The sequence below is a fragment of the Pelophylax lessonae genome (genome assembly GCF_965119305.1).
Source record: "Pelophylax lessonae genome assembly, chromosome: 3".
NCBI lineage: Eukaryota > Metazoa > Chordata > Amphibia > Anura > Ranidae > Pelophylax > Pelophylax lessonae.
The window spans coordinates 2,274,915-2,302,273 of NC_138770.1; the positions used below are offsets into that span (position 1 = coordinate 2,274,915).

The 27,359-nt window shown below is 44.4% G+C and overlaps 2 protein-coding genes across 2 annotated transcripts in view; one reads left to right on the plus strand and one right to left on the minus strand.

Annotated features, from left to right (window-relative positions):
- The window catches only part of LOC309549119 (uncharacterized protein), a 2,919,967-nt gene that overhangs the window by 1,786,892 nt on the left and 1,105,716 nt on the right, over positions 1 to 27,359 (minus strand). Inside the window, exon 11 of the mRNA XM_082249156.1 lies at positions 26,008 to 26,214. Within this exon, the coding sequence (XP_082105282.1) occupies positions 26,008 to 26,214 (207 nt within the window). The remainder of the gene's footprint in view (positions 1 to 26,007; positions 26,215 to 27,359) is intronic.
- The window catches only part of LOC309549117 (uncharacterized protein), a 4,285,597-nt gene that overhangs the window by 1,676,231 nt on the left and 2,582,007 nt on the right, over positions 1 to 27,359 (plus strand).

A 27,359-nucleotide genomic window follows, 5' to 3' on the forward strand; every position in this document is an offset into this window, starting at 1 on the left:
GTGGAGCCCAGAGGTACTGCAGCTCTGAGAAACGTCTAGTAGTGTGAACACGGCCTTGTGCTCTGTGTGTATGTACTGTAGATCCTTATAGATGGGTCATCTCCACTCCCACCAAGGGGGATAGAAATATATTACTGCTCGGAGGGAGACCTTTTGGCACCTTTGATTTTGCAGTTAAATTTATTGCAGATTTAGTCATGTAGAACATCTGTTATATGGATACAAAGAACCCCAGCCAAGAGTAAAGGGTGGAAATGGCTCTTGATCCCCAGATTTGGGCAATTATGTCACCAATATAAATGGAAAAAACCTGCGCTATGTGTAACAACTCAAATACCTACAAAAATAACTTATACCGGACTGCTGCTGTAACAAAGGTAAGTATTCCCTTTATTAACTAGAGCATTATGTGTCACAGCGCTGTCCTATTGTGTGTGCACATAAATTAACACAAATACAATAAAATATGTGGATACATTCATATATAAAGTGCTAGGGGCTCAATATAATATTCTCAGCAGATCTACGGCTTCCACTTTACACCTACTTCATTGATCTTATGGTTTTTATCAATAAATTAATTAAGTAGGTAGTTAGTGCTCATTAATTATATTCACAAAGTACCTTCATCCCATATCAAAATGAATACATATAGAGGACTATAGGAAAGGGAAAGATGGTGGGATAGGGAGAGGAGATGGGGCATGTGGGATTTTAATGATGCCATAAACAGCCATAAACGGCTAAATAAAATCAAGGATTTTTATTACAAAAACGGTTTGTACATACAAAAATATAAAGGGATACAGTTCAATGATACATTGTATATTTACATATAAAAGGGATAATCGGTCAGTTTGAAAGGCACACTTGCTGCAGCACAGTTTTACCTGTAATGAAATGATAGAACATTAGTTGGGGTTCTAGCCAGCAGTTAAGCCAAGCACAGTATATCTTTGTTGGATGGTTATGCTCTTTCTTGTTTGCTTTGTTTGCCATTTTTAATTCTGTGTCATACATCACTTGGCAGAATATTATTGATGCTCTTATCTTCAATATGTGAACGCCTGCCGAAGAAGACGTAATGACGAAACATTTTTGGGCGTGACCACAGGACCTCTGTGAAATGAACGCCAGTTAGTGCGGAACCACCCGGGTGTCACCAGCGAGCAGCTGGTATAATAGACCGCACTACCAGCTTCTGAGTTTACCGCGATACATGCCTTTTATCAGCTTTTATAATGTGAGTGTTTTTGATTGCACTGGTGTTTCAATAAATGTTTAAAACGGAATCACACTATGTGATGTCATCTTTACCCCTTGTATGTACACCTTTCTAATGCTGGGAAGTGGAGAAGATCCCGTTTGGATCCCTGCCTAGGATTAGTGGTACAAGGCTCATTAGCAGCCACCTTTTGGTGAGTACAACTCCAATGGGAGTGTTTTCTCACGCAGTGCGGTGGAAGTGGCACTTGTGTGGAACATCTAATAGTGTCAAATATAGGATTCATCACCAATCATTTGGACTGTCACTCACATATGATCTCTGGAGTGGTTTGATCACTACCCACATGAAGTTATACAGTTTAGCGCTACTAAAGTGATGATGGACTGTGCTCTATTTTTTATGGACTAATTCTTTCATTACTACAATTTTTTGCACTTATCATATAATTAAAAATGTTTTTGTATTTTAATATATACACATTTTTCCTGTTTTCATTTGTATTTGGGTTTCTCTCATCAAAGTCCCTTGGCCAACTTATTTTCTCTCATAAAGCCATACTTGACATGTCTTCGGGAGTATGAGGATATGAAAGGACCAAAATCCTGCAAGGACAAAACATACATCAATTTACAAAGTACAACTATTGAGAAGAGAAAAATGTACATTCATCTTGGTACAGGTTATTTGGTAACTGTGAAATGTCACATATGCTCGCCTTGAGTAACAATCCCACCAGCGATGGTATCCAAAGAGGCCACCAAAAACTTTACTTTCCCCTGGGGGCGAGTGCGGGAGCGGGTACACCTAGCCAACCTAGAAGTATAAGTAGGATGGTATAAAAGTCACAATCATATTGTGTGTTCAATTGGAATATGTAACAATAGGTACTTCAGAGTTTCCTCAATACGCACCGTATACATGTTACAGATGACAGGGAACTTCCTAGTGTGTACCTATAGTAGATGGACGTTCCAAATGTCTGAACAAGGGGAAGTAAGGTAGAGATTTGACCCGACACGTAGATAAAGTCTATAAGGATTTATAAAGGAATAATATATTACTAGGGTGACAGAATAAATCATACATGTCTACCATTATGTTGTCTATATAATGGAACACATAGTGACATCAGCATGCCAGGTGACTAACCAATCTATACATAGCAGACAGACATACATCAAGGGTACCAAATCCAACAAATAAGTATTTTTTTGGTGAAATTCTGATGGTGATGTTCCGTCACAGCAATACCGCTTTACTGAGGGGGCTGCCGGTTTGGGCCTTTAATGTGAGTTGTTTTTAATCCTTCCTAATATAGGCAGCCAATAAGGAGTAATTGATAAGTAAATATAAAAAGGTGTATGGCTGTCAGTGTGCATGTATACCAACATGAACATATTATTATATCATAATCTGCCAAGTGTTCATCAAACATCATTCTGGATATGTATCCTTACCTAAACTGCTTTAAATATATGGACATTCAGGTAAATAGACTCATTGTGTGATTATTCACCTGGAACCTAAGGAAAGAAGTATCCCCCATGAATCTCAACTTACTCTAGCAATGTAGGAAGATACAAAAGTAAGTACACCCCGCACATTGTTGTAAATATTTTATTCTATCTTTTCATGTGACAACACTGAAGAATTGACACTTGTATAACAGTGTCAATTTGCTGTCCTCTCAAAATAACTCAACACACAGCCATTAATGTCTAAATCGCTGGCACCAAAAGTGAGTACACCCCTAAGTGACAATGTCCAAATTGGGCCCAATTAGCCATTTTCCCTCCCCGGTGTCATGTGACTCATTAGTGTTACAAGGTCTCAGGTGTGAATGGGGGGCAGGTGTGTTAAATTTGGTGTTATCGCTCTCCCTCTCTCATACTGGTCACTGGAAGTTTAACATGGCACCTCATGGCAAAGAACTCTCTGAGGATCTGAAAAAAAAAATCGTTACTCTACATAAAGATGGCCTAGGCTATAAGAAGATTGCCTGACCTAAAACTGAGCTGCGGCACGGTGGCCAAGACCATACAGCGGTTTAACAGGACAGGTTCCACTCAGAACAGGCCTTGCCATGGTCGACCAAAGAAGTTGAGTGCACGTGCTCAGCGTTAAATCCAGAGGTTGTCTTTGGGAACTAGACGGAATTAGATCTGCCAGCATTGATGCAGAGTTTTAAGGGGTGGGGAGTCAGCCTGTCAGTGCTCACACCATACGCCGCACACTGCATCAAATTGGTCTGCATGGCTTTTGTCCCAGAAAGAAGCCTCCTCTAAAGATGATGCACAAGAAAGCCCACAAACAGTTTGCTGAAGACAAGCAGACTAAGGACATGGATTACATGTCCTGTGGTCTGATGAGACAAAGATAAACATATTTGGTTCAGATGGTGTCAAGCGTGTGTGGCAGCAACCAGGTGAGGAGTACAAAGACAAGTGTGTCTTACCTACAGTCAAGCATGGTGGTGGGAGTGTCATGGTCTGGGGCTGCATGAGTGCTGCTGGCACTGGGGAGCTACAGTTCATTGAGGGAACCATGAATGCCAACATGTACTGTGACATACTGAAGCAGAGCATGATCCCCTCCCTTCAGAGACTGGGCCACATGGCAGTATTCCAACATGATAGCGACTGCAAACACACCTCCAAGATGACCACTGCCTTGCTAAAGAAGCTGAGGGTAAAGGTGATGGACTGGCCAAGCATGTCTCCAGACCTAAACCATATTGAGCATCTGTGCGGCATCCTCAAATGGAAGGTAGAGAGAAGCGTAAGGTCTCTAACATCCACCAGCTCCGTGATGTCTTGGAGGAGGGGAAGAGGACTCCAGTGGCAACCTGTGAAGCTCTGGTGAACTCCATGCCCAAGAGGGTTAAGGCAGTGATGGAAAATAATGGTGGCCACACAAAATTTTGACACTTTGGGCCCAGTTTGGATGTTTTAACTTCGAGGTGTATTCACTTTTGTTGCCAGCGGTTTAGACAATAATGGCTGTGTGTTGAGATATTTGGAGGGGACAGCAAATTTACACTGTTATACAAGCTGTGCACTCTACTTTATATTGTAGTGGGAAGTGTCATTTCTTCAGTGTTGTCACATGAAAATATAGAATAAAATAATATATATATATCATAGTTTGTGGGCTGTATATATATACTGTATATATATATATATATATATATATTGTGACAGGAAGTCAGGTAAATCTGTGGATGTAGTCACAGATAGGAGATACATTTCCACCTGGTTTAGAAAATTCACCAATTACTATAGGGTGTCGGCTGCAGAGATAGCCAGCAGGAAGTTAAAAACCATTCAGCTGTTCAGAATGAGGAAATTAAGGCCTCTATAATTTGTCCAAAGGAAGTCTAAGGATTGCTGCCTCCTGCCGCTGTGTGGGCATGGGGAGAGGAGGACAGTCAGATGTGTGCCCCCTGAAAGCTGTGTGAGCATGGGGAAGACCTCCTGAAGCGATGTGGCTGAGGAGGGTAACAAGTGTGAAGACTACTCGAAGTGAGGTCTTTGATCATTTCTAGGTGAAAAGAAACCAATGGACATTTCCTGTGTGAAGGGGAAATTAATTAAGACTGAAGACTACTCAAGGTGAGGTCTTGAACTATTTGCTATGTGAAGAGCCAAGCAAAGGAATGGTTGCTATGTGAAAAGAAACCAATGGACATTTCCTGTGTGAAGGGGAAATTAATTAAGACTGAAGACTACTCAAGGTGAGGTCTTGAACTATTTCTATGTGGAAGAAAATAAATGGACTATTGAGTGTCTGCTGTAGGATCAGCAAAGTTTGCTCCAACAGTAGGTTGGAGACAGACTTCATTAGATAGGTTCCTGTGTGTGGAAGGTAGCCGCCCACAGTGGCAAGGATTTATTTTGTGTTTTATTTTTATTTTGCTGTTTTGAGGCTTGCACTTGTGTGAAGTAAACTCCAAGAATAAACCAAACTGTTGTTTGCAACCACTTCTCGGCTATCTCCATTGGTAAACGCACCCCCCAAAGGGGTCATCCACGCCTGCCACCGAGCTAATCCCCTCACAATATATATACATATATATATAATAGTTTGTGGGCTGTATATATATACAGTATATATATATATATATATATATATATATATATATATATATATATCATAGTTTGTGGACTGTATAACTTTCCTACAGATAAATAATATACACAGATTTGGGGTGTTTTCACCAAAGAAATGCAGCAGAATACATTTTGGGTGAAATTTATGAAGGACAAATATTTATTTGCTTAGTTTTATAACAGAAACAAAGATAACGTGTTTTTATTTTTTAATAACATTTTCAGACTTTTTTTCATTTAATTAGCAAACAATAATTAACAGCGGTGATTAAATTCCAGAAAAAGGAAGCTCTATTTATGTGAACAAAATGAGAAAAATTGAATCTGGGTTACATGACCGCGCAATTGTCATTCAGTGCGACAACGCTGATAGCTGAAAGTTATGAAGTCCAATATATCGTATTATATAGACCCAAGTCAGATAAAACTCATGGACATGACTGAGATATATAGCATTTAGGATTTGTTTTCTGTTAGGCAAGGTGAAGCAATATATGGAGAGGATGATTAATACATGGAGAAATCAATCTTTCCTGACAGATTCCATGGCAGCATATGTTCGGGTAGCCCCACCTCCTTTCCTACCCTATAGGACCCCACTCTCATAAATCTTTGCTCCTTTTCAGCCTTTTTTGTGATCCTTTGGAAGCACATGGACGTGTGTTCCTACCTTCTGATGTCAGTACCGGGTTTGGCGTGGAGTGGCCACGGAACGTCGGTCGCTGTTCCTCCGCTAAGCCCTTGCTCTAAGCAGGGTATGGAGGGGTCAATTGAAGAAACCTCTTGCTGGAGCATTTGGTCCTGGCCGAGAAAGCCCAGCTGCTGCTGGTGGTCCTGTTTTGCCCAAAAGTCCAGTGTTTCGTGTCCAGTGCCTGACCCATTTCCTAACTCTGGAGCAGTGGAGGTCCTAGCGATAATTCCATACTGGCCCAACAGGCCCTGGTTTCCTTTACTGATGCTTCTCAGTTACCATGATCCGATTTCTCTACCTCTCAGGATGGATCTGTTGTCTGAGGGCCCTACTCCACACCCATGCCTGGCACATCTGCATCTCAAGGTATGGTTCTTGAGAGGGGGAAGTTGGAGGCCTTAGGATGTCCAGTGAAAGTTATCCCTACACTTCTGAATGCTCGGAGAAGTAGCACTAATAGGGTCTATGAGAGAATATGGTCCAAGTTCTCTAGCTATCTGTCTCCTAGCACCGGCCCAGGAGAGGCATCTACGATCCAGGAAATACTGGGCTTTCTACAGGTGGGTCTAGTTCTTTCCCTGTCAGTTGGCTCTCTCTGAGTGCAGGTGTCAGCCATCTCAGCCTTTATGGGAGTGTCTTGGGCCAGGCATTCGCTGGTTTGTCAGTTTTTCAAGGGTGCAATAAGACTTAGGTCTCAAAGGAAGCCAAGATTCCCCAAATAGGACCTTCCCTTGATCCTGGATTTCTTCTCTTCACTCAGTTTGGTCTCTACCGGGCCTCTGTTGATCAAAGAACTCACTCTGAAAACAGTGTTTCTGGTGGCTATTACCTCGGCAAAGAGGGTCTCCGAGACTCAGAACTGTAAGATTCTGGTACCTCCGGTACCCTTAATCACCACTTTCCTCTGTAATGCGTCCCACCTTTCACTTCAGGTGGTACGCATATACCTTTAAGAACGATGATGTCACTGCTGAGCGCCGCAGAGCGGCTATTTCAACCGCCGGCGGTCTCACTCACATTGTTCGTTCAACCTGCCTTGCTATCCACATGCTTTCAAGCCTGTCTCTCGATCGGAACCTCCAGCTTTTCCCTCTACCTGGAGCAGACCGGAACCTCGCTACTGATCCCTGTATCTCACTACCGGACCATCCCTTATCTACTGGACCTCTCTAAACTACTAACATTACAAGTGATAAGTACCCCGCAGGGGAACCCTCCATAACCTTATTGCACTATCTACCTATGCACATTAAGGACTGTTACTACCTATCTATACTATCCTATCATCTGCACTGTTACATAGATTGCTAGCTCTTCAGCCTACTACCATCTATCATATGCACTGCTGCATATATTGCTAGCTCTCCTGTCTACTACTATCTATCCTTGCACTGGGTTAGTCTATCCTGTATTTGTCATCTGCTGTCCTCACCACCTGTTAGCATACTCGATACTAACCTATCTGCATTCCTAAATACCATCTTGAACTCTCCTATACAAAACCTATCAAGTGATTACCATCCTTGTCACTGTTCACACCTGTCCCTTCAGCACATCACCTTCATACTATCATATACATCCTATCACTCCAGGAACATCTCATTGAGTGTGTATATATCTGTATGTTGAAGCTGACAGGCCCACGGTGATGAGTCCTGGAGAGTTGGATCTGGTATTCAACACATCTCTACATGACTACTGAGTGGAGATTTTGCAGCTGCAAATCCAGCCTATAATAAAAACGCAGGAGCGTTACAGATTGAACGAACCTAAAAATGGATTCAGCAGAATTACCCACTCAAGTGACACAATTAACACAACAAGTAAAAGCGTTAATACTTGCTCTGACTGACGTACAAGAAAAGAATCAGACTCTGACACAGCAGGTAACCCAGCTCTCACGGCTTACTGCTATTCAGCCTCCTGAACCTAAAATAAACGCTCCTCTAGTGTTTACAGGTGATCGGAAAAAATTTAGTGAATTCAAAAACGCATGTCAATTGCTTTTTTTGTTAAAACCTCGTACATACCACACTGATCAAATAAAAGTCTGTACCGTTATTTCATACTTGACGGGTGATCCACGGGCCTGGGCAGACTCTCTCTTTGAGAATAATGATCAGATTCTCAACTCCTATTCCTTATTCCTAGCGGAACTCGCTATTTTATACGATGACCCCAATAGGCAGAGTACTGCTGATATTCAGTTGAGGGCCTTAAAACAAGGAAGGAGACCTGTAGAAGACTTTGTATCTGAGTTCCAAAGATGGACCCTTGATTCAGGGTGGAATGACACATCTTTGCGAACTCAATTCAGACTCGGGTTATCGGAAGCTGTTAAAGACGAGCTCGCCCGAGCGGATTTACCTGGCACCTTGGAGGCCTTGATACAACTTAGTATCAACATCGACAGACGACTGCGAGAAAGAAGGGCTGAAAAGATGGGAATGCCATTGTCTAGTCCTTCTCAGATTTCGGGCCGTTGACCCTACTCCCATGGATGTAGGAACCATACGCCCACCTTTAACGACTACTGAACGAGCTAGAAGAACATCCAGAAATCTCTGCATGTACTGCGCATCCTCAGATCATTTGATAAACACCTGTCCCCTTGTCCGCAAAAAAGAGGGTGAGTGTTCACATGTCTTGCTGGGAGGATTAACGACTTCCTTTTCTAACCCCTATCTTTTTGTTCATTTAATATTACAATGGGACCAAACTAGGATCACCACCAAGGCTATGGTCGACACTGGATCTTGTGGAAACTATATTGATACACGCTTTGTTACCTTAAATAAAATACCTATTATTTCAAAATCTAAGCCTGTTTCTGTTAGTTTCATTAATGGTATTCCACTGTCTTCTGGTCCAATCACCAACAAGACACAGGCACTCCTTGCCACTACCAACGAATCACATGTGGAGACCATCACCTTTGACATACTTTCCTCACCCCATTTTCCTATTATTTTGGGACTTCCCTGGTTACACACACACACACCAACCAATCATAGATTGGAAAAAACGGACTTTGGTTTTCCCTTCTCACTATTGTGAGAATACGTGTAACCTCCCATCTTATGGGAAGATTCTGTCTGTGGTGTCAGATGAAATTGCACCACTATGCTATCAGGATCTGTCCGAAGTTTTCCTTGAGAAAAATGCTCAAGTGTTGCCTCCCCATAGGGATTACGATTGCACTATCGATCTACTCCCTAACAGCAAATTGCCTTTCGGTCATGTTTATCCCCTTTCACAGGATGAACTTTCTCATCTCAAGGAATACTTGGATGAGAATTTGACAAAAGGGTTCATTAGACCCTCTACTTCTTCCACTGCTGCAGGACTTTTCTTTGTCCGCAATAAGGATTCCAGTCTCAGGCCAATTATCGATTATAGGCAATTAAACACGATTACGGTAAAGGATCGCTATCCTTTGCCGCTCATCCCTGAACTTATTGAACAGGTGCGTGGGGCTACTTATTTCACCAAATTAGACCTGAAAGGGGCATACAACCTAATCCGAATCCATGACGGGGATGAGTGGAAAACAGCATTCAGAACCAGATACGGATTATTCGAATACCTTGTGATGCCATTCGGGCTATGTAATGCTCCCGCAGCTTTCCAAAGATTCATAAACGACATCTTTAGAGACTTACTTGATGTCTGTGTTGTAGTATACCTAGACAATATACTTATTTATTCTCGATCTATGCCTGAACACATAAAACATGTAAGACTTGTGTTGTCCAGACTGCTCTCACACAGACTATGTGTAAAATTAAAAAAATGTCTATTTCATAAAGAAGAAATATTATTTCTAGGATACTTCATATCCAAAACTGGAATTAAGATGGATATGAGTAAGATATCCTGTATTCTAGACTGGCCTATACCAACAACTCGTAAGGCCCTACAGCGATTCCTTGGATTCTTGAACTTCTATAGGAAGTTCATCAAGAACTTTTCCGCTATTGTGAGACCTCTCACACAACTGACAAGTATAAAAAAAACATTCAAATGGTCAGAAGAAGCAAATCAAGCTTTCTGCTTGTTAAAATCAAGCTTTACTTCTGCTCCCATACTACGCCATCCAGACCCATCCCTCCAATATATTCTAGAGGTAGATGCGTCAAATATGGCAGTAGAAGCAGTTCTCTCCCAACGACCAACAAACACTTCATCACTCCACCCAGTTGCTTTCTTTTCAAAATCACTAAGCAGCCCAGAGGTGAATTACCCAGTGGGTGAAAAGGAGTTGCTTGCCATAAAACTGGCACTGGAGAATTGGCGACATCTGCTCGAAGGTACCCAGTTACCAATACTCATATATACAGATCATAAAAACCTTCAATACCTCCAGACTAACAAAACTCTCTCCCACCGGCAGGTACGATGGTCATTATTCTTTTTAAGATTTAATTTCCTAGTGACCTACACGCCTGCAGACAAAAATAAAAAAGCGGATGCGATATCACGATTAACCGAAGATAACTGCGCCGAAATCCCTTCCATTCCCATAATACCCTATGAACGCATTATTGGTGTTGTCCGTTCCTTGAAGGAAGAGATTTTGCACAGTATAGGATTGGATTCACCTCCACCACAACTGAGTACTGATGCAGAAGGCTTCCTCTATTACAATGACAAACTCTACATACCCCCTACTATGCGCACCAAGATCTTGGAGTTATCGCATGATGTGCCCATGGCAGGACATATGGGTATAACGAAAACCTTTAATTTGCTCACCAGGCAGTTTTAGTGGCCTGATATGAAGACGTCTGTACAAAAATTTGTTTCTTCATGTGACATCTGTGCAAGGTCCAAAATTGACACTACAAAACCATCTGGACTACTTTGTAGTCTACCAATACCCCAGGTTCCATGGGAAGTTGTGTCCGTAGATTTCATAGTAGAACTACCACCCTCTAAAGGATTTAATACCATTCTAGTGTCAGTGGACCACTTGACAAAGATGGCACATTTCATTGCTATCCGTAGACTACCTTCATCTAAACAAACAGCAGAACTACTGATGAAACATGTGTTTAAGTTGCATGGAATTCCAAAAACTCTTTTGTCCGACCGTGGTTCACAATTTTGGCAAGCACTTTGTCAAATTTTATGCATTTATCGAAAGCTCACTTCTCCCTACCATCCTCAGACCAACGGACAGACTGAAAGAGTCAACCAGTGCATTGAGCAATATCTACGTTGCTACACATCATACTTGCAGGATGATTGGGTGGATCTCCTTCCTCTAGTAGAATTTGCTTACAACAACGCAACCCACAGTACTACGAAGCAAAGTCCGTTCTACTTGAACTATGGGTTTCATCCCACTCTTCTTCCACCACGCATCCTGCCATCGAGTAACCCAGTAGCCTCGGATTACCTTACCCAAATAAAAGACTCTTTGGGTTTACTCAATACCACTATATCACACGCTCACAGTCAACAAAAAAAGTACTACGACCTTCGTAGAAGACCTTCTCCTCGGTATGCTATTGGGGACCTTGTTTGGCTATCGACAAAGAACTTAAGATTAAAAATCCCTAGCAAGAAGCTTGGACCTTTATTTTTGGGACCCTTCCCAATTAAAAAACTTATCGGAAAAGCTGCAGTACTGCTCACCCTACCAGCAGATCTCAAGATCCATCCCATCTTCCATGTGTCGCTACTGAAGCCCCATGTTCCTAACCAAGGAATAAGGCCTACCATCTTGCCTCCACCTCCAATACAAGTTGAAGGCGGAGAAGAGTAGGAGATCAAGGAAATTTTGGATTCTCGCATCCATAGAGGAAGACTCCAGTATCTCATAAGATGGAAGAACTATGGACCCCAAGACAACACCTGGCTAGATACCTCTGATATTCATGCGCCTAGACTTATACGGAACTTTCACTCGAAACACCCAGAGAAACCTGTCCTATAGGCCTTCCGGAGCCGGCCTTAAGGGGGGGTACTGTAAGATTCTGGTACCTCCGGTACCCTTAATAACCACTTTCTCTGTAATGCGTCCCACCTTTCTCTTCAGGTGGTACACATATACCTTTAAGAACGATGATGTCACTGCTGAGCGCCGCAGAGCGGCTATTTCAACCGCCGGCGGTCTCACTCACATTGTTCGTTCAACCTGCCTTGTTATCCACATGCTTTCAAGCCTGTCTCTCGATCGGAAACCTCCAGCTATTCCCTTTTACCTGGAGCAGACCGGAACCTCGCTACTGATCCCTGTATCTCGCTACCGGATCATTCCTTATCTACTGGACCTCTCTAAACTACTACCATTACAAGTGATAAGTACCCCGCAGGGGAACCCTCCATAACCTTATTGCACTATCTACCTATGCACATTAAGAACTGTTACTACCTATCCATACTATCCTATCATCTGCACTGTTACATAGATTGCTAGCTCTTGAGCCTACTACCATCTATCATCTGCACTGCTGCATAGATTGCTAGCTCTCCTGTCTACTACTATCTATCCTTGCACTGGGTTAGTCTATCCTGTAATTGTCATCTGCTGTCCCCACCACCTGTTAGCATACTCGATACTAACCTATCTGCATTCCTAAATACCATCTTGAACTCTCCTATACAAACCTATCAAGTGATTACCATCCTTGTCACTGTTCACACCTGTCCCTTCAGCACATCACCTTCATACTATCATATACATCCTATCACTCCAGGAACATCTCATTGAGTGTGTATATATCTGTATGTTGAAGCTGACAGGCCCACGGTGATGAGTCCTGGAGAGTTGGATCTGGTATTCAACACATCTCTACATGACTACTGAGTGGAGATTTTGCAGCTGCAAATCCAGCCTATACTAAAAACGCAGGAGCGTTACAAAGACTCGGGGACGATGCCAAAAAAATGATGCTAGACGTCCTCGAGTATGGTTGGTACAACCCTAGAAGTAAGGCATAGTTAATGTAGCCAGATGCCCTACATGTTTCGCTTGAGGAATCAAGCTTCTTCTGGGGCTACTGGTATACAGACTCCCTATAAAGGCGAGTAGTGGTTTACAGTGGCCGATATACTAGGCAATGAAAGGGTATATATATCATAAATCATAACGGGGGCGTTGGTTAGATGAGTCAACTGGTATCACGACAAACGAAAATAAACAGGATACATGTCTAATTGAGACAGATACCAGTGGCGGCAACCAATTGGGGACAGCAAGCCAAATAAATATGGCCCAGGTATGTCCAAAGTATGAAAGGTCCTTCAAAGGAGAAGCATTGAGACCGCAGACTTAAACACTCAGCAGACCAATTCCCCCGGATGGGGATGAACCACCTTCTATCATAGACCCTATTGGTGCTACTCCTTCTGGCATTCAGAAGTGTGGGAATCACCTTTACTAGACATCCTAGGGACTCCAACCTCCCCCTCTCAAGAACCAAACCTTGAGATGCAGATGTCCCGGGCATGGATGCAGTGTAGGACCTTGAGACAGTAGCACCGGCCTGAGAGGCAGAGAGATTGGATCCCGGTAACTGAGAAGTGACAACAGAGGGAACCAGGGCCTGTTGGGCCAGTACGGGATTATTGCTAGGATCTCCACTGCTTCTGTTCTCAGTCTCTGGAGGAACTGGAGAATTGGGACTGGTGGGAAGGCATTGGCTCTGTGAAATTTCCAGCCGTCTGTGAGAGCATCCAATCCGAAGGCCCGAGGATCTCGGAATCTTGTGTAATATTTTAAAAGCTTCTTGTTGTGAGGGGCTGAAAAGAGGTCTACCTCTGGACAGACCCCCAGAGATAGGACCCACTTGAAGACTTCCTGATGGAGAGACCACTTGTTGTTGTCGAGTCTGATCCGAGAGAGAAAGTCTGCTTCCAAGTTTTGTGTTCCCAGAACATAGGTTGCCGAGAGATTAGTAAATGGGGGAAGCTGCGCTAAGTGACACAAAACATAAATGAAGATGAATGAAATGGAGTCCAAAAAAAGTCCCAAAAATATTGATTAATATATGAATAGTTGAATCAACAAAAAAGTCCAAACATTCAGCCAAAAATCCACAGGTGCAGACAATGAATGAAGTTACTGCTTACCAGATGTAGCAGTAAAATGAGCCTTATGCATAATTAGCCAAGCAAGATGAAGATCTGTAGAGGATTCCTCATCAGCGATAGCCGTCCCAGGATCACAATTGGGTGGATGTTGGGGTGAAAAACAAATGCAAAAATATAGCGTGATACTGTATAATGAAGGTGTATATTAACCACTCCCGTGTGTATCAGAAAGGAGAGAATCCTGATAGAAACCACCACCATCACAGGCTGCTTACCAGAATAAAAGTAAATAAGGCAAATCAATCCAAAGCAATCCCAAATGAATGAAATAAGCCGTAAGATGAGCCACCACCTTATTCCCAATTTAATTACCAGATTGTGCAGATATAACAAGCGTATACGATCACTCAGATAGCTCGTGACCCCGTTAGGACCGTCACCATAAATCCCTGCTTACCAGAAATAAGCAAATTAATGCATAAATCACAAGTCCGGATGGCACTGGATAAGGTATCCTATCCCCTGTAAACGGTCCGGTCCCTTGAGGTATAGAGGCTGACCCACCAAATATGGCTCCGAGGTTCACATAAAAATGATAATGGAGATGCCCATAGTGTAAAACCGTTTATTAAGAGCAAAGGTTAAAAGAAATGCACTTACAGAAGAAGCATGTATAGAAGCGCTGAATCAAAGCTGCCGGCCGGACAGCTTCAAACACCCGCCTGAGCGTCTCGTAGAGGTGACGTCAGCACGCCGCGAACGACGTACGTTTCGTCAGAAAATGACGTTCTCAAGGTACCCTAATCCGTACCTTGAGAACATCATTTTCTGACGAAACGTACGTCGGTCGCGGCGGAATAAGGTGGTGGCTCATCTTACGGCTTATTTCATTCATTTGGGATTGCTTTGGATTGATTTGCCTTATTTACTTTTATTCTGGTAAGCAGCCTGTGATGGTGGTGGTTTCTATCAGCACTCTCCTTTCTGATACACACGGGAGTGGTTAATATACACCTTCATTATACAGTATCACGCTATGTTTTTGCATTTGTTTTTCACCCCAACATCCACCCAATTGTGATCCTGGGACGGCTATCGCTGATGAGGAATCCTCCACAGATCTTCATCTTGCTTGGCTAATTATGCATAAGGCTCATTTTACTACTACATCTGGTAAGCAGTAACTTCATTCATTGTCTGCACCTGTGGATTTTTGGCTGAATGTTTGGACTTTTTTGTTGATTCAACTATTCATATATTAATCAATATTTTTGGGACTTTTTTTGGACTCAATTTCATTCATCTTCATTTATGTTTTGTGTCACTTAGCGCAGCTTCCCCCATTTACTGTTTTTTTTATGTTTGTCACATATTAAGTTGCCGCTACCTTTCTTTGATATTTAGCGCAGTTTCTTCCCCCCTTTTTCCATTTGCCGAGAGATTAGACAGGTTATTTTGTGCCCAGGACATAATTGGCTCCGTCTCCTGGAGCAATGACAGGCTGCAAGTTCCTCCCTGTCTTTTCACATAGGCCACCGCCTTTGTATTGTCCAGTCTGAGCATCACGAGGCCCCTTAAGTCAGATGGCGAAAGGCCTGCAGTATCTTGAAGGCAGCCCTAAGCTCCAGAATATTGGAGACTACTCCGAGGGAGGGGAAAGACCATCTGCCCTGCGCCACTTCTGACAAGCGGTGGGCTCCCCACCCGGTACTGCTGGCATCCGAGGTCACTTTGACCCATGAGACGGGGGCTATGGAATGACAATTGAGGAGATTCTCCTGTAGCAACCACCAGGGAAAGCACCTCTTCATGGTTGAGGTTAGGTATATGTGTTGGGACATGTTCTCTGATGTCCACTGCTGGAGAAAACCCCTCTGGAAAGGTCGCAACCTCCATAACGCCCATTTCACCATGGGAGCTGTAGCTACCAGAGTCCCAATTATCCTCAGGCACTGCCGAGCAGTGAGACGGGGGGAAGCGAGAGCGAGAGCCACCCTGTCCCGAACCACTGGGATTTTCTCCTCGGGCAAGGAGACGATGCATTCCACTGTGTTGAAGAGTGCCCCTAGGAACACGAGAGATTGTGTGGGTACCAGGTGACTCTTCCCGAAGTTCAGGATCCATCTGAATTCCTGGAGAACCGAGATCACTTGATCTAAGTGTTCAAGAAGCTAAGACCTGTCCTGAGACAGGAGAAGCAAGTCGTCCAGATAGTGGATGCCCCTGACCCTAATAAGGGCCACCACTGACAAAAAGACTTGAAAACGTACGAGGCGACATTGAAAGCCCAAAAGGGGAGACAGGTGAACTGCAGGTGGGCTTGTCCAATGCCAAAGCGCAGAAACTGCTGGAACTCCTTTGCCACTGGAACATGAAACTAGGCATTTTTCAGATCTATACTGTAGATGCTAGCCAATCTCCTAGCTGGAATGATTGTGATCAGAGATTCCATTTTGAATTTTTCTCCGCGTATGGACCTGTTGAGGTGTGTAAGGTCTATTACGGGCCTCCAATACCGGTCTTTTTCCGAACCATGAAGAGGGGTGAATAAACTCCCTGTCCCCTTTCCAATTCTGGGACTGGAACTACAGGCTCCTGGGCCACCAGAGAATCTACGTAAGAAAGGAGAATCTGTTTTTTTTCTGCAGAAGAAGGAAGAGACGTGGGAATGAATCTGAGCCTGGGGGAGCTGCTGAAGGTCCAGGAGTGTCCCTGAGAGACCGTACTGAGGACCCAGGGGTCCTGAATCAAGGCCACCCAGACATTCCGAAAGCGGAGCAAATGAGCTCCCACTCAGAATGCCTGGGCGGGCCCACTCTCAAAAAGATTTAGTAGCCTCCCAATCACTGGACAAATTTCCTTTGGGAGCCTTCTGAAAAGAGGACTGCCTGGACTTCCATCCTCTTCCGAAGCATTTGCCGGGTTTGTAGCTACGCGCCTCCCTGGCACGACCCGTGTTTTGCTTCCATCGAGGGGCCCGCTTCTGAGCACCTAAGCGTCTGTCCTGGAGAAGGAAGCCAGACCTACCGCCAGTGGCCCAAGTTATAGCTGCGTCCAGTTTGTTCCCGAAGAGGGAAGAACCGTCAAAGGGGATCCGGCACCATACCTGCTTGGATGCAGCGTCAGCCACCCAGGGTCAGAGCCAAAGGGAATGCTTAGCAGTGACGGAAGACAACATAACCCGGGCCAGGAGGCGGATGATGTCAATGGATGCCTCCCCCATAAATCCCGCAGCCATCCTCAGCTCCTGAATGGGGAGCATCTTGCTGCTTCCTCTGAGACCCCCCTGAGGGTCTCATCGAGGCTGTCGATCCAGACCTCCATAGCTTTTGACACCATAGCCAGAGCTAAGGCTGGCTTGCAGGCCATGCCCGCTATAAGATAGGCCCGTCTAAGGTCAGAATCAATTCTTCTTTCCAAGGGGTCTTTGAAGGACACCGTGTCTTCCAGAGGGAGGGTCACGTGTTTGACGAGCCTCATCACCGCTGCGTCCACCAAAGGTGGGGACTCCAAATGTTTAACCTCTTCCAGCTTGAATGGATACAGTTTCGACATCTTGGAGAGCATGGAGTTCTTCCTTTCCACCTTGCTCCACTCTTCTGTGATGATCTCGCCCAACTCCCCCAAGAGTTGAAAGTTCAAACGTTCCTTACTCAGCTGCTTGAAAAAAAATTTCTGTTTAGGAGGAGAGACCGCTGGGTCCTCCCAGTCAAGAGCTTCCCTTACGACTTTCACCAAGGGGGAAACAAGACCAAAATCAAACCCTAGACAAGGGTCATCCGTCTCAGAGTCAGAATCTGAAAGTAAGATGAAAGGGCTTCTAGGCTGAGACGACTCGAAGAAGTCTTGACCCTGGTCCTCTCTCTCAGGCGAGCGAGGCGGACCCACGGATGTACCTGGGCGGTTGAATTTGGATAGGGAGTTCTTGAGAACCCTACGCACCACGGCTTCCCGGTGTTGGTCCGAGCTTTCCCTTTCACCAGTTGCTTGGGCATAACAGCGGTTGCAGAAGGACTTTGCATACGAAACCTGTAGCCGCATCCTGCACTTGCTTTCACGAGGAAGCTCTGAGTGGACATGGAACCAGGATGAAGAGGTCTGGTCCTCGCCCCCCCCCGGACTATGGGGGATCTGCATCTGGAGGAGTAGTGCCGGTGTTGCGATTTGGAACGCCGATCTTCTCTGCGTGAATTACGCTGCGGATCAGACCTGGGAGAGCTGGAAGAAACAACAGAAAAATGTAGAAAAAAACACTAACCCGGCTTGTAATGCTAAACTAAATAATACACCTCAGGAAGTACCCCCATGGTTAACAGAAGATAGACTTATAACTAAACTAGAGAAACTTAACATAAATAAATCACCGGGACCAGATATCTTGCACCAGAGGGTTCTTAAGGAACTCAGCCAGGTGACAGCCAGACCATTATTCTTGATCTTTAAGGATAGTCTACAGACGGGCATGGTGCCAGCTGATTGGAAAAAAGCCAACGTGGTACCAATATTTAAAAAAGGGCCAAGATATATCCCGGGTAACTATAGACCTGTCAGCCTAACATCAGTAGTCTGCAAGATTTTGGAGGGGATGTTAAGGGACTATATACAAGACTCTAGTAATGAAAACTGTATTATTAGTTGTAATCAGCATGGGTTCATGAAAAATCATTCTCGTCAGACCAATCTATTAAAGTTCTATGATGAAGTGAGCTGCCATCTAGACAAAGAAGAGCCTGTGGATGTGGTGTATCTGGACTTTGCAAAGTCATTTGACACCGTTCCCCACAACGCTTACTGTACAAACTAAGGTACATAGGTATGGACCATAGAGTGAGTACCTGGATAGAGAACTGGCTCCAGGGGAGAGTCCAGAGGGTGCTGATTAATGGGGAGTAGTCGGATTGGGCGGGTGTGGAAAGTGGGGTCCCCCAGGGTTCTGTCCTGGGACCAATCCTGTTTAATGTATTCATAAATTATCTAGAGGAGGGGATATCGAGTACAATCTCAGTATTTGCGGATGATACTAAACTAAGCATGCCAATATCTTCTATGCAGGATGTGGAAACCTTACAAGCGGACCAGTACAAAATAATGGGGGGGGGGGGGCAACTACATGGCAGATGAGGTTTAATGTTGAAAAATGTAAAGTAATGAACTATGGCGTTAGAAACATGAAAGCAAGTTACTCACTAGGGGGGGAACCTCTGTGTGAATCTAAGATGGAGAAGGACCTGGGGGTACTGGTGGACAACAGGCTTGGCAGTGGCATGCAATGCCAAGCCACTGCAAGCAAAGCCAACACAATACTGGCATGTATAAAAAAGGCGATTCGCTCAATTAAGAGATTATTCTCCCACTCTACAAGACTCTGGTCCGGCCATATCTGGAGTATTCCGTACAGTTCTGGGCACCGGTCCTCAGAAAGGATGTGCTGGAACTGGAGAGAGTCCAGAGAAGGACAACGAAGATAATTAGGGGAATGGAGTGCATCAGCTATGAGGAAAGACTACAAGCATTGAACTTATTCTCTCTGTAGAAGAGACGCTTGAGAGGGGATATGATATCAATGTACAAATACTGTACTGGTGATGACCCTAACACAAGGAACAAACTTTTCAGAGAAAGGGAATACAATAAGACACAAGGCCACTCACTAAAACTAGAGGAAAAATGGTTTAACCTTAAAATACGTAAGGGATTCTTTACTGTCAGAGCAGTAAGGATGTGGAATTCTCTTCCGCAAACAGTTGTATCAGCAGGGAGCATCAATAGTTTAAAAAAAACTATTAGATGGGCACCTTAAAGACCACAACATAAAGGGGTATACTATGTACGGTTAACAGCAAACACACACACACATCATAGGTTGAACTGGATGGACTGATGTCTTTTTTCAACCTCACAAACTATGTAACTATGGCCTCCCCTCCCCCTATCTACCCTGTGGGCACCTGGTATGAGAGGGCTGGCCACAGGGGGGCTTGGCTTGGCTGGCGAAAGGAACTGAAGAGAGAGGGTAAAGCTTAACGACGTGTAACCCGGAGCCAGGGGGGGGGGGGTAAGCGAGGGGGGTAGTGGAGGAGCATCCCCAGGATCCTCCTACCTCATAGGCAGAAGTCCTGGAGCTTGGGGAAGCCGTAATGCTGCTGCAGACCTTCCCACCGGTTTCCAGGCACTACACACATTTAAATATGCCGCCTCCTGGACCCCAGAATATATCACGCATGCGCGAGTGACGTCACGCATCGGTACTGCGCATGCGCGACCAAAACCAAGACTCAAACCCAACCGCGCTTGTGCAGACCCGGCGCGCAACCCAGAAGCCGCGGCCGCGGCTGAGAAAGGAGAAACGGCAGAGCTATCTAATAATATGCTGCAGGAGGGGGCAATGTCTGAACAGAGAAGGAAATGTAAAAGGGAAAAACGATCCCCCGAACAAAAGAGGGGCATACAGGGAAGGCTGCAACAAAAAAGGAGGTAACATATGAGTGCACAGGACCCATTGACAAAAAATATGAATGCACAGGACCCCACTGACAGGAAATAACATATAGATGCACAGGTCCCCTTTGACATGGAATTACCACCCAGACTCCCAGGAACAGGCGCGGGCCAGGCAGGTGCAACACCGGACTTTTCGGGCAATACCAGGCCACCCGCAGCAGCTGGGCTTTCTCAGCCAGAACCAAATGCTCCAGCAAGAGGTTTCTTCAATTGCCCCCTCCATACCCTGCTAAGAGCAAGGGCTTAGCAGAGGCTCCATGCTGACCCAATCCTGACATCCAGTAGATATAGGTTGGTAGGAACACATCATCGTGTGCTTGAGGAGGACAAAAAAGGAACACGGATGGTGAAGAGGAGCAAAGATTTATGGGAGTGGAGTCCTATAGGGTAGGAGAGGAGTTGGGGCTACCCGAGCGTATGCTGCCATGGAGTCTGTCAGGAAATTTAATTTTTCCTAAAATACCTCAATCAGAAAGAACAGTGCAATACTGCACTATGGACACTAGATGGAGTGAAAGATCATAGGAAGGAATGTACGAAGTAAAATATAACCAACATTTCTCAAGACTGGATGAAAGCTTCTCACATTTGTCCACAAATAATTTTAAAAACAGACAAAAAGTGTTTGTGAAATCTTCCCGCACAAAATGTACTCAGCCAATGAAAGGTAATGACTCCATTTTTATTTTTCTACTGCTATCAATGGCCAACACAGGACAACACTTCATCCATGTCTTTAGTGATCTCTGATCTCCTTATGAAGTGTTTCTTACATAATGAAGCTAAGCCATGGAGTATATCTGAGGTGTATATCAGGGTGTGCTTCTTCCAGCACATGTCCACCAACATTCCCGCACTCAAGGCACTAATACACCTCCAGGGTTGTGTGGGATCCCTGATGTAGAGGAAGACAGGACTTCAGTGAAGAACAAATCCCTCACTCAGGACAGGAAGGTGGCTTCTCCCCCATGTGAGATCTCTGATGTCTGTAAAGATTGGACTTCTGTGAAAATCATTTCCCGCACTAAGGACAGGAATACGGCTTCTTCTCTTCATGAGATATCCAATGTCTGTAAAGATGGGACTCCTGTGAAAAACCTTTCCCACACTCTGGACAGGAATACGGCTTCTTCTCTTCATGAGATCTCTGATGTGTGTAAAGATGGTCCTTCCGTGAAAAACATTTCCCGAACTCATTACAGGACAATGGCTTCTCCCCCGTGTGCAATCTCTGATGTCTGTAAAGAGGAGACTTCTCTGAAAAACATTTCCCGCACTCAGGACAGGAATATGGCTTTTCCCCTGTGTGAGATCTCTGATGTCTGTAAAGATGGGACTTCTGTGAAAAAAATTTCCCACACTCAGAACAAGAATATGGCTTCTCCCCTGTGTGAGACCTTTTATGTATAACAAGATCAGATTTTTGTACAAAACATTTCCCGCACTCAGAACAGGAAAACGGCTTCTCCCCTGTGTGATATCTCTGATGTCTGTAAAGATTGCACTTCTGTGAAAAACATTTCCCACACTCAGGACAGGAAAATGGCTCAACATCCCTGTGAGATCTTTTATGAACATTAAGTTTGGAATTAGAATGGAAACACTTCCCGCACTCAGTACAGGAAAACCTCTTATCTGATGGAAGGATGGCACCGTCCCTCACAGTCTGAGGTTCCTCAGGATAAGAGGGATACGATAGTCCGGCGCTGTCCCTCACAGTCTGAGGTTCCTCAGGATAAGAGGAATACGATGGTCCGGCACTGTCCCTCACAGTCTGAGGTTCCTCAGGACAAGAGGAATACGATGGTCCGGCACCGTCCCTCACAGTCTGAGGTTCCTCAGGATAAGAGGAATACGATGGTCCGGCACTGTCCCTCACAGTCTGAGGTTCCTCAGGATAAGAGGAATACGATGGTCCATCTACTCTGTGTGGTGCCGGGTGGACATTTGAGGTAGCCGGGTTTTCTCCTGGACTATACTGTGTGATGTCCTCATCTTCTACTTTACAGTCTGGAGACAAAGTGAGACAATCCTCTGAGGTTTTCCTCATCTCCCGTCCATCTACTAAAATAGAAATACAAAGATTATTACTAGACATCAGCAGATTGGTTCCCCTAAATCAGGACTCCGCCCATATCAGACAGCTTTGTCTTTGACAATAAACATATATGTGTAGCGCTATCCAAAATATGACATTCAGACCCAAAAGTAATTATTAACATAATTATGTGGCATTTTCCAAAGTGATTAAAAAAATAGTGAACTCAATCAAGATTTGTTACAGAAGTCCATATAAGTCCTTATTGAAAGGAAAATCAAAAAATTGTGCAAAAAAAAAAAAAAGGGGGGGGGGGTTATAAAAGAAAAGAACCACAAGTTCCAGCAAGTGGATACCACTCCGTTCCGAGATGGAAGAAAAGGGGTCGCCCGTGGATGGATCACCATACACCCAAAAGAAGCTGCTTCCCAGATATAAGTGGTCACCCAACTTAATGGATAGACCTCAGCACGATTATCGCAATATAGGGACCCTGCCAGGTGTTTTTCGATTCAGGAAGTGGCACAGGAGACATTCAAAACCAGGTACTCAGAGGCCATGTGTACAAGGAAATGAACACGGACATAGCGTGATACCGTAAAACCAATAACATTTATGAAAATCCAAAATACAAACTCACATGTACAACGACATTAGCAGACATGTATCCATAAACGCTGGAGAGATAAGTGCTGTGGCGTCCCCGCACTCACTCACAAAGGACGGCTATGGGGGCGTGGTTGCGTCAAGTCTGACTCCAGCCAACGCATTTCGTCACAGGCTTGACATCGTCAGGGGCTTTTTGTCTCTGAGGATCTTACAATTCCACCCTCAAGGTAACTAGTAAATGGTAGAGGGTGACAAGGTGTCCCAGGAGCCACACATCAAGTCAAGACCTGCTGTATGATAGTAAATGGCAGTCTCAGTCTGGACCTACGCCAGGCCACGCCTTGATGTGCGGGACACCTACTCACTATCTACCGATATAAAATGTCCAGCTGGTAGAAAATGGGTGTAACAAAAGAGAATCCATATTATGTGTATATATAGCAGTGGGTAGAGGGGATAGAGCAGAAGTCAGGACTATGTAATGTATAACAGAGTATATAGTGCAGGGGTCAATAGTATGTAATGTACAACATAGAGTATATAGTACAGGGGTCAGGAGTATGTAATGTACAATACAGAGTATATAGTGCAGGGGTCAGGAATATGTAGTGTACAATATAGAGCCATACTGCTGTCTGCTGAAAGGCTGGTCTGCTGGCATACCCTGGTTACTGAGAACTCACAGCGGCTTAGCCATTGGTGTCATTGGGTCCCTGAGGCTACCTATCTACACGTTGGGGGGAGTACATCAAGTGTCTACATCGTGCATTATATCTGTGGTCTGGTAAGAGGCTTAAGGCGTCTTTGGGTGTCTTGCTGGCATCTGGTGTATTTGGACCTATCTGTACTCTGCTGATTTTTATTTCAATCTGGTAAGAGGCTTTACGTTTGGTGGTGGCTTCTCCTTTTCTATCACTGGGATAGAAACACACGTTTATGCTGATCTTTATTTCAATCTGGTAATACACATCGAGTAACCAACGCAGGAACTCCATTTGATCACCTTGGCATGTGAACTTACCTCATCATATGACTCTTGCAATTTATAATTGCCCTTCCGGTAAGCACAATTCCTAAGGGACTTTGGAGGCTGTTCAGGATTCTCATTACTATTTTTGACAATATTCACAATCTACGTTCAATTTTGGGACATTCAATTTGTTGGACATTTATTTGTTGTTTTTTGTCACACAGTGCGACTTATTGTATTATGTATTATACAATATAGAGTATATAGTGCAAGCGTCAGGAGTATGTAATGTACAACATAGAGTATAATAGTGCAGGGGTCAGGGGTATTTAATGTACAACATAGAGCATATAGTGCAGGGGTCAGGAGTATGTAATATACAACATAGAGTATATAGTGCAGGGGTCAGGAGTATGTAATGTACAACATAGAGTATATAGTCCAGGGGTCAGGAGTATGTAATGTACAACATAGAGTATATAGTGCAGGGGTCAGGAGTATGTAATGTACAATATAGAGCATATAGTGCAGGGGTCAGGCGTATGTAATGTACAACATAGAGTATATAGTAGAGGGGTCAGGAGTATGTAATGTACAATATAGAGTACATAGTGCAGGGGTCAGGCGTATGTAATGTACAACATAGAGTATATAGTGGAGGGGTCAAGAGTATGTAATGTACAATATAAACTATACAGTGTAAGGGTCAGGACTCATAACTCAGTCACAGCCAATGAACAGCAGAGTAAGTAACCCCGGGAGAATTGTTCGATCAGAGAGCGTACTAGACCTGGGCATGGGGAAGAAAATCTAAATCACATATCCCAGGCAGTGTCGGTAGAAGATCACCTATGGCCCAGGGCGAACCCCCCCCCCCCAAAACAACAAAAACAAAACATTGGGCGATAATCTGCATGATTACCCCGCACATCCCTTCTAGCACAAATCCCGCCCCCCCCAAAATAAATTCTTACCCTTGTACAATTTCCCCCTTTATCATATCACCTATTCTAGTACAAACCCCCCAAAATTGACTCTCCTAGCACAAATCCCCTTCTCCCACCCCCCTCCCAAACAAATCCCCCGTGAATCACCACTACTAGCACACACCCAAATTTCCCTTCCTTTAACAATTCTTAGCCCCTGCTGCTCCTTAAATTCCTCCTCCCGACACAGATCCCTTTCCCCTCAATTTCCTTGCGGTGCCCCGCCCCCACCTCGCATGATACCACAGTGCCCAGGGCAGCCGCCCCTCCTGCCCACCCCTTGTCCCAACCCTGACCCCAGGTGCCTAGATCTAGTAACTCCTCTGGTGAAAACGAACATTTTGCTGCCAGCTGAACCCCAGAATCTCCATAAATCCAGTCTAGATACATAAATTGTGTCTGCAGCACAGAGAAGGAAGATTATCCGAGAGAAATACAGGAATACAGGACGGGGAACACAGCTCAGGAAAGTGACCAGGGGATTACAGGCTGATATCACCCAGTCCCCGCCCTACTCTGGACCAATCAGTGAGCAGTATGGGTGGAAGAATGTATTTAGTGTTAATGACCCACCTGTGCTGATCTCTGTAGGAGTGTCCTCCTCTATAAATGTCCCCGTTATTCCATCCTCCTCCATAGACTGCTGATCATCTCTCACATACGTCTCTTCTTCTTCTGCTTTAACCTCAAATTCTATATCGATTGGATCTCCACTCTAAACCAAGAAAATGAAAGAATATCATCTGTAAAATATAAGATTTATTATTGTGACATCACATAAAAATCCACACATTGTCTCCATGAGTCTGTGTTTTATAATCTCTGTCTCACCAACCTTGTAACAGTGAGGGATGGTGTGACCTTCCTGTGTGGAATCCCGGGAATACAGAGGACGGGGACATCTCTCTGGTGGGTTCCTGGTATTAGGTGGCTCCATCATATCCTTGTGTCCTTCTGAAAACGCCTCCATCACTCCATACTCCTCATCCTCCTCTTCATACTCTTCTTTAACATCAATATTATCATCCCCGAGGTTTCCACTCTGAATATATAATAAAAATGACATCAATGGTAACAATGCAGATAATGTACAGATCCTAATGATACTATCAGTGATTGTTCCTCATCTACCTGATGATGGTGGGGGATGGTGTGACCTTCCTGTGTGGAATCCCGGGAATACAGAGGACATCTCTCTGGTGGGTTCCCATTACTGGATCCATCTGTAGGAAACACACACACTGACTGAATACATTGTTTCTATGTGTTTATCAGATGATGGGGGATCTAGGTGGATCCTCCGTACTGCTCTCTCCTTTACAATAAAGTCTCCTCTTACCCGGTGATGTGAGGGGCGGCTGATTCTCCATCATGACGTCCTTGTAGAGATCCTTGTGTCCTTCTAAATACTCCCACTCCTCCATGGAGAAATAGACAGTGACATCCTGACACCTTATAGGTACCTGACACACACAATGATACAGTCACCATCCAGACACATCCCTTGTCTGTTACTGGATAATGTCCCAGAATTCCCAGCACCGCTCACCTCTCCTGTCAGCAGCTCCATCATCTTCTTGGTGACTTCTAGAATCTTCTGCATGTTGTGTCTCTCAGGTTTTAGGGAGTCACATGGAGGCACTGTGATGGTCATAGGATCACCTGACTTCAGAGGAGGAAATCTCTGTATTGAGGAAGCAATAGAAATATCATGTTAGAATCCCAGAATCCTCCTCACCTCTCCGGTCAGGTCCGTGTTTTATTAATAGAGATGAGTGATGTCATGTGACCTCCCAGAATCCTCCTCACCTCTCCGGTCAGCAGGTAGATGATCTCCAGGGTGAGGTTTAGTATCTTCTCAGTCATGTGACTCCGGTCCTCCTCCATCCTCATTGGTGCCATCATTTGATCTATAGAGGTCTCCTTGTAGACGGATAAATGAAGGTAAGAATTATTTGGATGGTATTGGTCACAATAATAGGATGGGGATGTGAGGGGCGGTAATAGGAGAGTTGCTGTACATTTAAGAACTTCTGTCCCCATGAGAATACATTTAGGCCTTTTGCACACTGCAGCTAGAAAAAGCTCAGTACAGATTTTCTTTTTTGCTAAAATACAGCCCATCAAGGCCTCTTGCACACAATACTCCTGTTTGAGCATCTACTTTTTCCAGACGTTTTTTTTATG